Consider the following 14,378-nt stretch of genomic DNA (forward strand, 5'->3'; position numbering starts at 1 on the left):
TACTCGTCCAAAAAAGAGCAAATTTTGTTTAAAACTAAAAGAAAAGAATGTGCGGTGGATTGTGACTCAGAAAAATGGAGAGCAACAAGTTGTGCGTATCGTTTGACACTTGCGAAATATGCAGTGGCCCAGTCAATGAACACATATTCATTCATAAATGCACCTAATTATATGACACCTACGTACTCTAGCAGAGCTAGGAACGCGGTCGGATATTTTTACCGATGGGTTAGGAACATTGATGGCCTTTAGTCCTATGACAACATCTACGAGCACCCTGTATTAGAATACCCCATCTTTCATCCGTTTCCATTCGACTTTCAAACCTGCTGTACTATCTGAAATACGCATACGTTCATCTGGAACAGTCTCCTGTTTGCAAAGCAACACCAATGAGTAGGTTAAAACTAACATTACGATCAGTACGATCAGACCAGGACTTCGACGTAAAGGAAGTTGCATGTCTTGTTGTGTCTGCACAATAGAGTAGGTGTGTCCAAATTGTAGATGTGGACACCCCCCGATAGTTTGAGATATGAACACTGCTTTCTCTGGTAGCCTAGATGAGAGAGACGAGGAAGCAGGTCAGATGCATGTATGATTCAATGTCTAAACTTCGGGGCGATACCTGTACGACTGGAATCGCACAAACTCTGCTAGCGCACTAGCAAAATATATGGGACAAACTATGTAAACAACCCGGTCGTGGGGTGTATACTAATTGTGGACACTTGTTTGTTCGATACAGAGAGCAATTGAGTCAGTATAGCAGCTGGGCTAGATAAGTGAATAGTTTCCTAACAAGCTGGTATCCTCACATGTTTGTCACGTGAACAAGCTGCTCGTGGTTGGTCACATGCATTTGACTATTGCATAAATAGTAAGGGCAATTTGCAGTAGCTATTAAAAGTTTTACTTGTCTTCCAAACATTAATTTTTTACCGACTTTATAAAGACGAGAAATTGATACTAAACGATTAGCATGACAGTTGTTTGTAAACTCCTAGAAACAGTTTATCGCACTATCTTGGCTCCATTAATCAGTTAGATGTTACAGACTCTATTCGTGTTGATTGACACGTTGATATCCAAATATCTCGTAGTCGTCGTCGTATTGATCACGAAGACGTTGAAACTGAGTGGTCGAAAGCTGAGAGAAAAAGCTGTACTTTGTTTCGTTACCCGATTTATTGTCGTGCGGCAAATGCAGCCAAGAGGGAGCTCCGACAGATCTGAGGAGATAATCTGATTCCTCAGCAAGACCAGTACTATCCATGTCAACGAGAAAATCATAATCAATGTGACAAGGATGGCAAATCAAGTTGATTGGTCTCCAATGAATGTTAAGATGCAAATACTTTTCTTTGTTATCATAGAAACGAGTGATATAATCGACAAAATGAGGAAAGCTGATATTTTTCCAAGCATCCGGTTCACTCTTGCTTGAAACATTGAGACGCTTGTTGTACTCTACAACCAATTTGCAATATGCTTGTTGAAAGTCAGTTTTATGCAATCTAATCTGTCTGTAGTCGGAAATGACACGTTGAAGAGGCTCTCTGTACGACATGAATTTCGTGTAGTTCTTCAACCTCCACTCGATATCCGCATTGCTGTGATACTTTTTACTCAAAGGCGTTAGATATTGGAAGCCGTGGTGCAAGGCGTGACCTACTGCCGCTTTTACGTCCGAAAATCTTCCCGCCAGGATGAGCATCATGCTACGCCAGGATGTTGTCCCGGATTTTCTCACAGGACACCAAATGAGTCGATGTTCGTCGTCCACCACCATTGTGGCGTACATAAGTTTCTTCTCTCTCTCCGTAAGTGGTCGCTGAAATTGTGCGCAGGCTCGCTTCAATGATTCCTTTCTTAGCTTAAAGCGAGACAATGCTTTGGTTCTTGTAGCTGAAAGAGGTTGCTTGGAATTAATAATTTCTAAAGAAAAAAGTGAGTAGATTTGATTTAACATACCACAACTGAACACTAACGTTGGAAGTGGGGAGGTTAATTAAGGGACTGAATTAATTTAACCTCATCAATCATTAAAGCAATTTTTGTCTGCCAAATTATGGGTGCGTTCGATTGGGCTGATCCAGTCTCTCCCAGAAGAGGCTGCATGTGCACACACCTCTTCCAACTTCTACAGCTCTACATGCCGTTTTGGTCGGAAGAGCCAACTCTACCAACTCTGCTGCTGGTTGGAAGCGCTCTCCCTCGTTCACAAGAGGCTGAAAGAGCTCAATTGAACGCGCCCTATGTATTGTGCATGCATGCGCACGTGTGCACGGGCACTGGTCATAACACAGTCGATAAGAGAAGCCATGAAATTTTCTGGAAGATTGGAGACAAACAAAGACATTAAAAATAACCGCATTTCCAATTCTGACATTGTTTCTTCCTCCACACATAAATTTTAGTTGGAACTGCATGCTCTCATGCATCGGTTACACCTGATGCAAACTTTCAGCAGAACTGTAGCTATCAGTTATTTCTTCTTTTGTTTTCAATCCTCTAGAGAATTCCGTGGCTTCTACCCTATTGCATAACCCCAATTTATAAAGACACCCCCGTAGTACCCAAACGTATAATAGGAGCTCTCCTCGTTGATATATACAGTACTGGACAAAAGTTTTGAGCCACCCTGCAAATTAGTCTATTTTCGTGTGTATTACGCCATACTAATTATTAGGCGTAATCTGTTCTATTAAACACACTGAAATGATACAGTTTTGTGTTTTTGACTCTATTGATAGTGGTATTGTCTACTTTACTCATAAGTAAATGATTTTAAGGCCAAAGAAAAGGATTGTTGAAGGGTGGCTCAAAACTTTTGTCCAGTACTGTATATATATATATATATATATATTTTTTTTTTTTTTTTTTTTTTTTTTTTATATATATATATATATTTATTTATTTCTTACACACCTACTCACATACAGGGAAGTCCCAACTAAGGACTTCAGCATATATATATATATATATATATATATATATACATATATATACACACATATATATATAGTGTGTGTGTGTGTGTGTGTGTGTGTGTGTGTGTGTGTGTGTGTGTGTGTGTGTGTGTGTGTGTGTGTGTGTGTGTGTGTGTTTGTATTTGTGTACCATTTGTAAAGAGTATTATAGTTACGGAGTGCTCGTACGCCGAAGAACGGGCGCCGAAAAACGTTCAGGCTATAGCTAAGAACACATGGAAAGAACGTCTAGTGAGTGGCTGAATACTGAAGAGTGCAGTGTCTGTGTACACTGTTGCCTAGAGAGAAGTGTTCCTGATGATTGTGTACAAATATAACAGAACTAAACAACAATCCTTTTTCATGTACTTCTAACAAGGCAGCCTAATAATTTAGCTGCACGAAATACCCAGATCTTTGTTCAAACTACTGAATTAATGTATTGCATATGCTGCATATATACAGCATCCAGAGTTGTTGGTACGTATATCTGTACCTCATCCCTTAGCTTATTTGCGTATCTTCTCATTCTTCGAATTCTTTACTAGTTTCACCGCCACTACCAGCATCGTCTTAGTGAATGAGTACTGACTTGTCCTTTGAGGCTTGATCAATACATCTTCACTACTATTTCCAGTCGTCATACAGCCTGTCCGTTGTTAAAGTGCAGGAAAGTCCCTAGTTCTTACTGCCTCTTCTCGCGCTTCTCCAAGCCATGCATCCAGTGATTGGTACTCTTTCTTTTCACACCGGAATCTTACCATTTCCCTAAGTCTCTAAATTTGTCATCATTCGCAAGCCATTTATTTCTGCGGTTTTATCAATGTCTTTGTTCTTTGACCCACAGCAGCATCAATATGTTGAAATATATCAATGCAGTCTGAAATGTACCTAGTGTTAGCAAATTGTGTATATCCTGCCATTACATCTGACATTGCATAAGACGACAGCTTGTCCAGATTTTTTCTTTCTTTTATCTACAGAGTTATTACTTAGGTAACATTTTTGCATACCATAGAAAAAGGAAGTACCAACCTAAATCATATATATATATATATATATATATATATATATATATATATATATATATATATATATATATATGGATTAAAGAGCTACCTGAACACGTTTGTCTCATTCACTTGACTCCAGTAAAGAAATTGTTTTTCCCGATCTCATTAAGATTATTACTGGTATGAATTGTGACTTTCATTGTCCAACCTAATGCACAGTTCAAGATTGTCTCTCTCTCTTGTCATCATATGACCTACGAACCCACGCATAGTCTTGTCCCTGTCTCATTATAAATCATTTCCCTTGCATCTTGAAAAGATAAAAGATACTTTATCCAAGCTAAAGAGATCTGGTTGTATCCATCGTCCCCATTTTGTGCAACGCTGCTTTTCTTGACGTATCAGTTTGCATTCTCAGTCAGGCATGCCACTAGTTTAGGCTATACAGACGTTCAGTCACATACCTCGTCTTACCATTTGATCGTAATCTAAGCGACACTCCGTGTCGCCTCAACAAGATATTAAACGAACATTCGGACGCCTTGACATCTTCAGCAGCTGCTGCAAGGTCTTCTCGTATAGCCATTCTCATTGAAGATTCTTGCAAAGACCCGATACCGCTATTCCTTTGCTTCGCTCTCTTTTTTCAGAGATTCAAACATATTTGGTCTCTTGTTCGTAATAATTTTATTTGCCACCTAGGTGAAGATGAGTTTTGTTGAGCCCTTACTGTCTTAGTGCTTATTGTTTTGCTGCACCAGCCTCAACACCGTATGTGTTCTATTGCAATTTGTTGCTTTGATCATTTCACAACACGAGAATGATGGACACCATATCGAGCAGCAATTTCTTATGACAAGAGACAGAACTCCAGCATCTTCCTGCTCTTTAAGTGCTTCATATATATCAATCTTTAAATTAAGAATGTAAGGTTTTTTGTCTCATGCAGGGCTGACCTCGACGTCACGGGCAAACTTTCGTATTGTCGTCATTCCGGTTTCGAATGGAGTGATTGTTCTCGTATGAATTATGCCGTCTGATTGATTACAGGTAGATTCCTGGCCACTTTCGTTTGACTACGATCGGCTTTGATAATTCCCATTCGGCAAAAGCTGATCATTGTGAAGTTATGTTTCTAATGTAGATATATTTAAGTGCGCAGGGAGTTTCATAGCTACGTGTATACAGTAGAGGCTAGCGCACGAGTCAATCCTATGTAACTCACATACTTGCATCGGAAGGAAGCCGAAGCAACAGGCAAGGCTATTTCTTTTCTCTTCTCTTCAACTATTTGACCAGAACGAAGGGTAAATCTTTGAAACCCCACTCAGCGTACGGCAAATTGTTTCATCTCTAAGTTGCCCCAGGTATGCGTAAAATTTTTAGTTGCCCGGTCATTACTCTGGTTGCCCATACACTAAATCAATGACCGCTATTGCTTTTGGGGCTATGATTGATTTATGAAATATAGATATGTATTTACAGACAGGTATAATCCCGCTAACAACAAACAGACAGGCAGACAGACAGACAGACAGAATAATGACCTTGATGTAGCTATGACCTTGATGTAGCTATGGCTCATCCTTTTAGCCAAGACACTTTAAAGCAGGCAGCTCTAGAGGAAGGATTTTTGCTGCAGCAAGCATGGAGGAAAGTAAGTTGACCAAGTATGAAAAACAACAACTTGTTGGCAATACTTCAAACCTCAATTTCACTCCTCTGGTATTTGAACATTTTGGAACAAGGAAATCAGAAGCTACCAACTATTTAAACAAAATAGCCAGAAGATCAAGGGAAATTGAAGGCTATACAAACTAAACTGACTTTAGAGGTTTTTGGAGAAAAGACTTCTCAAAAATATTACAACGATGCAACACTAGAGTCATCCTCCACAATCTGACACGTGTCTTCCCTGGAGAAGAAGATGAGAACATACACAATAAAGACTATCAAAGTAGTTTGCATTAAACTAAAGATGAACTCAATAGATTTCTTGTATTTTGTGTTAGAAATGTAACGTAGAGTTTGTGTTTCAATAAATGAAATTTACAGACAGACAGACAGTCAGACAGACAGACGGACAGACGTAAATCTTTTACATATATCACATGCCTTAGCATTAATGTCTTAACTTTGATGTATAAATAATACATTGACATACAGACAGACAGAGAGACAGAGAGACAGACAGACAGACAGACAGACAGATAGACAGATATGCTGACAGTAGAGTGCAGACAAGACAAGTTTAAAATTTACTGGAAAACTCTGTCAATTGTGATGGAGCAATGCAATGCAAGAGTGTAACTGCTACTGGAGAAGATGAGCAGAGTCCAGTATAGTGCTGGCTCAGTTGATGCAATTAGCAACTCAGTTATCTTATTGTCAGCTGTTTGACTCTCATGCTTAGCTATAAGAACCAAGTGAGTCCAATTTGTCTTAGAACTTTCTGATTTTTAGCGTATTGTAGACTGTAATAATGTCTTGTATATTAAAAAATATATGTATTAACAGACAGGCAGACAGACAAACAGACAGACAGACTTTGACAACACTGTAACAATCAGCAGTTTTTGTTTCATTTTAATAGCTGTGGTTTATGAAAATACACTATCATTGACAGAAAGACACATAATAAGACAGACAGACAGACAGACAGACATACATACATAATACATACATACATACATACAGATAGACAGGCAGAAAGACAGACAGACAGACAGACAGACAGACAGACAGACATACATAATACATACATACATACATACAGATAGACAGGCAGAAAGACAGACAGACAGACAGACAGACAGACAGACAAACAGACAGACAGACAGACAGACAGACAGACAGACAGGCAGACAGATAGACAGACAGACACTGACTTTGCACAACTTGTAGTTAAGTAGCTTCTTTTAAGTTTTGTCTCCCATACGGGGCTAATGTATTATGTAGTAAATATTATGTAGTGGACTTTAGGTTTGCTTTAAGGGTTTGATAAAAATTTCATTGTAATGGAAGTATATAACAGCAGACAGACAGACAGACAGACAGACAGAGAGAGAGGCAGAAAGACAGACAGACAGAGAGAGAGGCAGAAAGACAGACAGACAGACAGACAGACAGACAGACAGGCAGACAGACAACTTGTGAGAAGCAGACTTGAGGTTCTAAACTGGCAGTTTCCGTATCCTTGGTCAGACAGGCAAATGATTTTTAGAGTAACCCCGATAAAGATAAGATGCTTACTTTCAGTTTTAGGTACTTTTATGTTACACGCAAGCAGTCACAAGCACAAATGGCACATTGTAGCCCTTCATTGAAACTACAGGTCATTCTGAATCTGGCACTCGATCAGCAGGTGCAAAATGGTACACCTACCTATAATTAAATTTACTCACCAATGAGGGCTTCTTTGCTCAGAAAGGAATGTTCAAGTTGGTAGTTGTCAGGAGGTTGTTCCTGGGCAACTCTAGTTTGCCGTTTCAGTTGGCCAGACATATTTCTTGGTGTTCCGGGCTCCCGGGTGTAATGTGGTAGTGTTGATTCCCGGATGTGAGAGATTTCTTACGCGGGTTTGCATAAAATAGATCAGATTGACTCAGGCTATTTTAGTGTCATTATATTACACGGTGGCAGGAAATGGGCGATGGACTCAAACCTCCCCAGCCTTTCGTGGGCGCACTAGACGCAGCCAAGGAATGGCCGCAATGGCGAGAGCATTTCAAGTTCTATATGAAAGCAACCAAGAAGGATACGAAAATCCCTGAGGTTTAAGTGGCAACTCTTCTAACTGCTATGGGTAAGGAAGCAATTGCTATTTGCCAGATCTTCACATGAAACGATAGAAAGAAAGCAGATGAACTAGACGAAGTCCTTGCGGCATTTCGAACTACTACAAACTAAAAACAAATAAAATTTACGAGCGTTTCATTTTCTTGCAAAGAAGACAGCGACAAGGTGAGTCATTTGAAACTTTCTATACTGACCTCCTACCGCTGGTAGAATCTTGCTCGTACCATCAAAATGAGAAACGAAAAATCATAAGTGATCAGATCGTCATGAACATTACATCTGACTCTACGAGAGAGAAGCTTCTCAATGAATGAAATCTAAGCTTGGAGCGAGCAGTTGACATCTGCAGACCCATGGAGGCGACAACCACTTATCTCACCTCCATTTCTGCCACCTCACCCCCAAAAAGGAAACCGAGAGTCTCACAACACATGCAGTGAAGTCAAAAAGACCATTCAAGCGTAAGTATTGCGGTCAGGTACATCTCCCGAAGAGCTTTCCAGCGTGGGGAAAAGCTTGTACTTATTGTAACAAAGTCAATCACACAGCAGAAGTCTGCCGCAAAGCCGCCAGGGACAAGAAAACAAATAAACTGACAGGTGAGAAGACAAGTTCTAGAGGAAATGAGACCGCAAATGCCTTGACGCTTACTACATTAGACAACCGGCCGACAGAAACAAAGGAAGTCAAGCGAGACCACTTAGCTTATGCGCTAAATGAGGAGAACAACGACAAAGAGTGGAACATAGTTCTGGAAATTGAAGGCCGCGGCCTCAAAGCGCAGGACGTCCAATTGAATATGCTTCTCGAAAAATGTCACATACACAGAAACAATATGCCCAAATAGAAAAAGAGATGATGGCGGTACAGTTCGGACTTGAAAGATTCCATCAATATGTCTACGATCAAAAATTAATTGTGGAATCTGACCACAAGTCCTTACTGGGCATTCTCAAACAACCTTTGACAGAACTTTTTCCCAAACTACAGCGAATGCGACTCCGCTGTCTGCGATACCAATTCCACTTGGAACAACGTCCCGGCAAAGATATGATAGTGGCAGATGCTCTTAGTCGCCTGCCGTTAGGAACTGTGTGCACAGATCTTGATGCGTTGACGGAGGAAAAGTTTGCAGCAACTATCGAACAAACTATTCCCATCCCTCTGGGCAGAGAAAGATGTAGAGAGGCAACATCCAAGGATCCCACGATGCAGACCATAATACATCATATACAAAATGGATGGCCGTCTACACGTAAACTGGCTTCTGGTCCTGTTAAACCATTTTGGACAGTTAGGCATGATCTCACTATGAAAGATGGCATGGTATTTAAGACTCAGCAAGCTGTGGCTCCTGTGATACTTCACAAGACTATACTACAAAGCATTCATGACGGTCACTCGGGAATAGTCAAATGCATCGAAAAGGCAAAGCAATCGGTCTACTTTCCGGGGTATGTTAATGAAATTAAGGACATGGTAGCAAGTTGTAGCGTCTGTCCAGAACACCAAAAATCAAATCCATTACCAGACCTTCATCCCACAGAGGTACCCAAATATCCATTCCAATCAGTGTGACGGATATATTTGAGTTAGAAGGCAAACACTATTTACTCACAGTATACTACTTTAGCCAATTAATCACTGTCTCTGAACTACGAGCTACTAGGGCAGTAGATTTTATAGCCGTCTTAGACAGCAACTTTGCGGACTATGGCATTCCAGAATTGCTGTATTCAGACAATGGTCCACAATTTGCCAATGCAGAATTCATGCTCTTTAGCCAACGCATGGGCTTTAAACACATTACTTCAAGCCCAAGTTATCCAGCTAGTAATGTTTAGGCAGAAAGAAGTGTTCAGACAGCAAAAATGACAATGATGAAGATGTTCACAGGCGGCAGATCACTAGCTGATGTATTGAAAGTCTTACCAAACACTCCCATCGGAAGAAGAGGTCTTCCTTCTCCAGCGACCTTGCTGCAAGGGCGTCAATTAAGAACACGATGACCATAGACCGAGATGCTTATATCTCTCAACACAGAAATGTGCAGGTTATCATATCAAAACTTGAGAAATTGCAGGCTGATCATGCATTTTACTCGAGAAGAGGCAGAATCACGCCTCCAGTCTTACAGCCAGATTAACGGATTCGGATACAACAAGACAAAAAGTGGATTCCAGGATGTGTCATTCAACATCACTCTGAACCACAATCATTCATGGTCCAAACCTCAAGTGGCAGGATTCTGCGCAGAACTTGTGCTCATTTGAACAAAACCAACGAGGAACATGACCAACAGATTGAGATTCCAGCTGACTCACCTGGCACACATTCTATTCCCAAGCTCAAAATTCCGTCTACAGTGACCATTTATAGAGAACCAACTAATTTGTACACATTTACTGAGACCACAGCTGGCGATAAACTACCAGCAGACCATGTGCAAGATGACTGCTGCAAGAAAACAAGGTCCGGTCGACCTATACATAAACCAAAACATTTGGATGACTATGTAACCTAAGAGGTACCGAACAGTAGGGTAGACAGTACTGCTTATTTGCATATATATGTTGAGTTCACTAAACACCCTAGAGAGAGTAAGATGTAAGGTAGTAGTGTTGATTCCCAGATTGAGAGATGTCTTACGCGGGTTCGTATCAAATAGATCAGATTGACTCTGGCTATCTTAGTGTCAGTATATTTCACCGGAAACCGATTTGTCGTACACTGCCACCGTGGGCCTACAAGAAAAGAGTGTCCGCTGCACTGTTACTTAGAAAAATGGAGAGCGCATCTCTTGACACTTGCGCACTAGGCAGAGCCGATTGCTCAATACACGTGTTCATTCACACATTTACCTAATTATATGACACCTACGTGCACTCTAGCGGAGACAAGGACGGGTTGGAATAGGACCGATGAGTTAAGAACATTCTCTAGCCTTACTCCTGTGACAACATGTACGAACACTTTGTATTAATTAGAATAGCCCGGCCTCTCATCCGTTTCTGTTCGACTCTCAAACTTGCTGTACTAGCTGAAACACGTACGTTTACCTGGAACAATCTCCCGTTTGCAGAGAAACACCGCTAAGTAAGCCACAAGTGAAATTACGATCAGTACGATCAGACCGGAACTTCGACGTAAAGGAAGTGGCATGTCTTGATTTATCTGTACAATAGGGTAGGTGTTCCTTATTGTCGATGTGCACACCCCCCGATAGTTTGAGATATGAACGCTGCTTTCTCTTGTAGCCTGCATCAGAGAAACGGGAAACAAGTCAGAGGTACACACCAATTAATGTCTAGGTTTCTGAGCGATACCTGTATGTACGACTGGAATCTTACAAGACCTACTAGCGCACTAGCAACATATACGGGACCAAGCCTGTAAACAGCCCAGACGTGGAATGTATTTTAATTGTGAAAACATTTTCTCCGACACAGGCAGCACATTAGAGTGCCCATCTGGCGCTATAACGCTGCATGTAGCACCAACCCAATTTTTGCAGTGATAATTCGTACTCGGCACACCGCAACGCAACCGATTCCTCATTAGAGTGAATGAGCTAACCTATGTATACAAACGACAGTCTTGTACATTGTAATTAGACAACTAAAGCACTCACCTTGTTACAATGTACAATTACACCCATATAACACCGTGAGTCAAAATGACCAGAAACCGTGAGGATCAGTGCTACTTTGACCTCGTCCTGCACCTCCAGAAAAGAAAATTAGGATTCCACCTTGCAAAGACGTTCTAAAGACAGAAGTGCGCACACATCCGCTTTTAGACTACATCGACGTAAGACGTTCAGGGGCGTAGCTAGGCATGTTTCCAGGTTGCCCGGAAACCCCCAAGAGGTGGGCGTAGCCTGCAAAGTAACGCACGCGATCACACGTGATATACACGACACTTGTCAACTGCAATGAATTCGAAGCGTCATTTGACACTAGCAAGCTTTGTAACAAGGAGAACCAAGTTGTTTGCATCTACTGGTGACATTGTAGAATCAGGTGAGCCTCCCAAGAAATCGAAGATTGCGTTGAGTCGAGATGAAGTGATGACTAAAAGCGGAAGGGACAGTCAGAGATTTTTCTCTGGCAGAAACGACTTGGGACGATACACTGACCAAGAAATTTTTCGTCTATTGGAGGATGAGAAGCATCAGTTGATCAAGACGGTTTTCAGGCCTATCGCTGACTACGAGTTCCCTAGTCAAGAAGAGTACGGGAAAAATCGATCATTCCAACCGTCGTGGCATCAAAAATTTGAATGGCTAACCTATTCCAAGTCAATAAATGGCGGGTTTTGTGTCTCCTGTGTACTTTTTGCAAAAGGAGACCGTACAGCTCTTGGACAGCTGGTGAACAGTCCAATGACGAATTTCACTCGAGCAAAGAAGACCCTTGATGAACATCATCTTCAGGAGACCCACGTGGTGGCTACAGAGAGTATGGCAGCGTTTATGAGACAAACTGGAAAAGGTGAACTGTCAGTTGTACAACTACTGTCGAGTGAAGCAAGATCAAATGTTCAGGAAAATCGCACCATTCTGAAGTCAATCGTGAACACTCTTATCCTGTGTGGCAAGCAAAACATTGCAGAGAGGACAAGGGGATTCTGGAAGGGGCGGTAATCAGGGAAACTTCCATGTTCTACTGAAATTCCGTCTTGACGCATACGACACCACTTTAGAATCCCATTTTAAGACTGCAGGCAGAAATGCCCAGTACACTTCACCAACTATCCAGAACGACTTACTTGTATATATTGTGGAGTGGATTAGAAATCGAATTGTAGAGGAAGTTTTGGAGTCAAAGTTTTTCTCTGTTTGTGCCGATGAAGCTGCAGATACTGCCTACAGAGAGCAAATGGCCCATATTGTGAGATTTGTTGACAAGCCAGGACACATTCGAGAGGAATTCTTAGATTTTATACATTGCGATGAAGGTACTACAGACAGGGCTTTTTCAGGTAAAATCATATCAATCCTGCAGGACAATGGACTAGACATGAATTACCTCCGTGTTCAGGGCTATGACGGAGCGGGAAATATGGCAGGCATCCGTGAAGGGGCTGCAGCTCATATTACTGCCATATATCCAAAAGCTTTATACTGCCACTGCGCAGCTCATGTTCTCAATCTGTGTGTCGTTGCAGCTTGCAAAATCCAAGCTTTAACAAGATGATGACGCCAAGCTTTAACAAGTTGATGACGACAATGAAAGAAATCAATTTGTTCTTCTCTCACTCATCTAAGAGGCAGCAAGAATTCGAATGCCACATTGCCAAAATGGAAGATACCGGATCAAACAGGAGAAAGATGGTGGATTTGTGCCGAACACTGTGGGTTGCGCGAATTGAAGCATTTGAAACCTTTGACTTGCTGTTTCCTGCAGTTGTGAACACGTTGGAAGAAGTCAGTCAGGGTATTAGAAATGGCTAGAATAAGGATTCAGCTGTGCAAGCAGAGAGAATGCTGGATACCGTTACAAAATTTGAATTCATAATAGCATTTGTGGTAGTGAAGAAGACGCTTGGCTATGTGAAAGGCCTCACTCTGTCACTGCAGCAGCGAGCATCTGATATTTGCAAATCTTACAGTGAGATTAATAATGTAAGGACTTCCCTTTCGCAGGTACGAGAAAGTATTGATCTTGTCCATTTAGCATGGTACAAAACAGCTGTCGGTATTGGAAAGGCGGTAGGTGCATCTGACCCTGCTATCTCTCGACGTTGCAAGAAACAGAAGAACAGAGACAATGTACCTGGTGAGTCTCCTGAGGTTTATTTCCGCAGATCAATAGCGGTACCATTCCTTGATGTACTAATTAATCAGCTAGGAGTCCGTTTTGGAGCCACTCAAACCAAGTTTTTTGGAAGACTTGAGGAGAATTCTGCCAAGCTCTGTTATCAATTTTAGCAACGACACGTGGCTTGCTATCCCTTTGGATGTGAGTTTCACCACCAACTGGATTGACGATATGTGTTTCTTGGAAGATCTCCCTTCACCTACCGATTTGCCACAAGAAATACACAATTGGACAAACAGGTGGAAGAGACATGAAAGCCTTTTACCAGACAACACAGCAGATGATCTCCATTATGCACACACAACGTTGTATTCGAACATCAACTGTCTTCTTTGAATATTCTGTTCGTTGCCTGTGACTACCTCTGAGTGTGAAAGGACTGTATCAGTGTTTAGAAGTCTCAAAGCATACCTCAGGTCCACCATGAGACAGGACAGGTTGAGCAGTCTAGCTCTTCTTCACATAAATTACTCAATGGTAATTGATGTTAATGAAGTCATTGACATGTTTGCCCGTAAACATCCAAGGAGGATGATATTGAGGAATATTATAGCATAATGACTTTGACTTTAGCAAAGATTGCCACAATTGTTTTGAGCTAACAGATATCAATATTATTGGCCACTGATACTAGTAAATGAAGCTGTGTTTACACCGTCGCTTCAGATTGATCTACGAGCGTATATTTGCATATATATATATATATATATATATATATATATATATATATATATGCGTGTTTGTGTGTGTGTGTGTGTGTGTGTGTGTGTGTG

At 41.2% G+C, this 14,378-nt stretch overlaps 1 protein-coding gene across 1 annotated transcript; it reads right to left on the minus strand.

Moving 5' to 3' along the window:
* Positions 1-881: 881 nt before the first annotated feature.
* Positions 882-11,441, minus strand: LOC134188545 (carbohydrate sulfotransferase 11-like). Its single transcript, XM_062656710.1, has 5 exons — positions 11,415-11,441; positions 11,217-11,359; positions 11,110-11,173; positions 10,843-11,041; positions 882-1,938 (listed from the first exon to the last, which is right to left on the minus strand). The coding sequence occupies exons 1-5, from the start codon at positions 11,439-11,441 to the stop codon at positions 1,061-1,063; spliced, it is 1,311 nt and encodes a 436-aa protein (XP_062512694.1). The 3' UTR covers positions 882-1,060.
* Positions 11,442-14,378: the final 2,937 nt, after the last annotated feature.

This window comes from Corticium candelabrum, chromosome 13, assembly GCF_963422355.1.
Source record: "Corticium candelabrum chromosome 13, ooCorCand1.1, whole genome shotgun sequence".
Lineage (NCBI taxonomy): Eukaryota > Metazoa > Porifera > Homoscleromorpha > Homosclerophorida > Plakinidae > Corticium > Corticium candelabrum.

What these genes read in the sequence shown, in the direction of transcription:
- LOC134188545 (XM_062656710.1), bottom strand. Translation starts at nt 11,441, where the DNA reads ATGGGTGTAATTGTACATTGTAACAAG. An exon ending in CTGCCTGTGTCGGAGAAAAT is followed by an intron (nt 11,174 to 11,216) that starts GTTTTCACAATT and finishes GGCTGTTTACAG; the next exon opens with GCTTGGTCCCGTATATGTTG. An exon ending in GATTCCAGTCGTACATACAG is followed by an intron (nt 11,042 to 11,109) that starts GTATCGCTCAGA and finishes TCTCTGATGCAG; the next exon opens with GCTACAAGAGAAAGCAGCGT.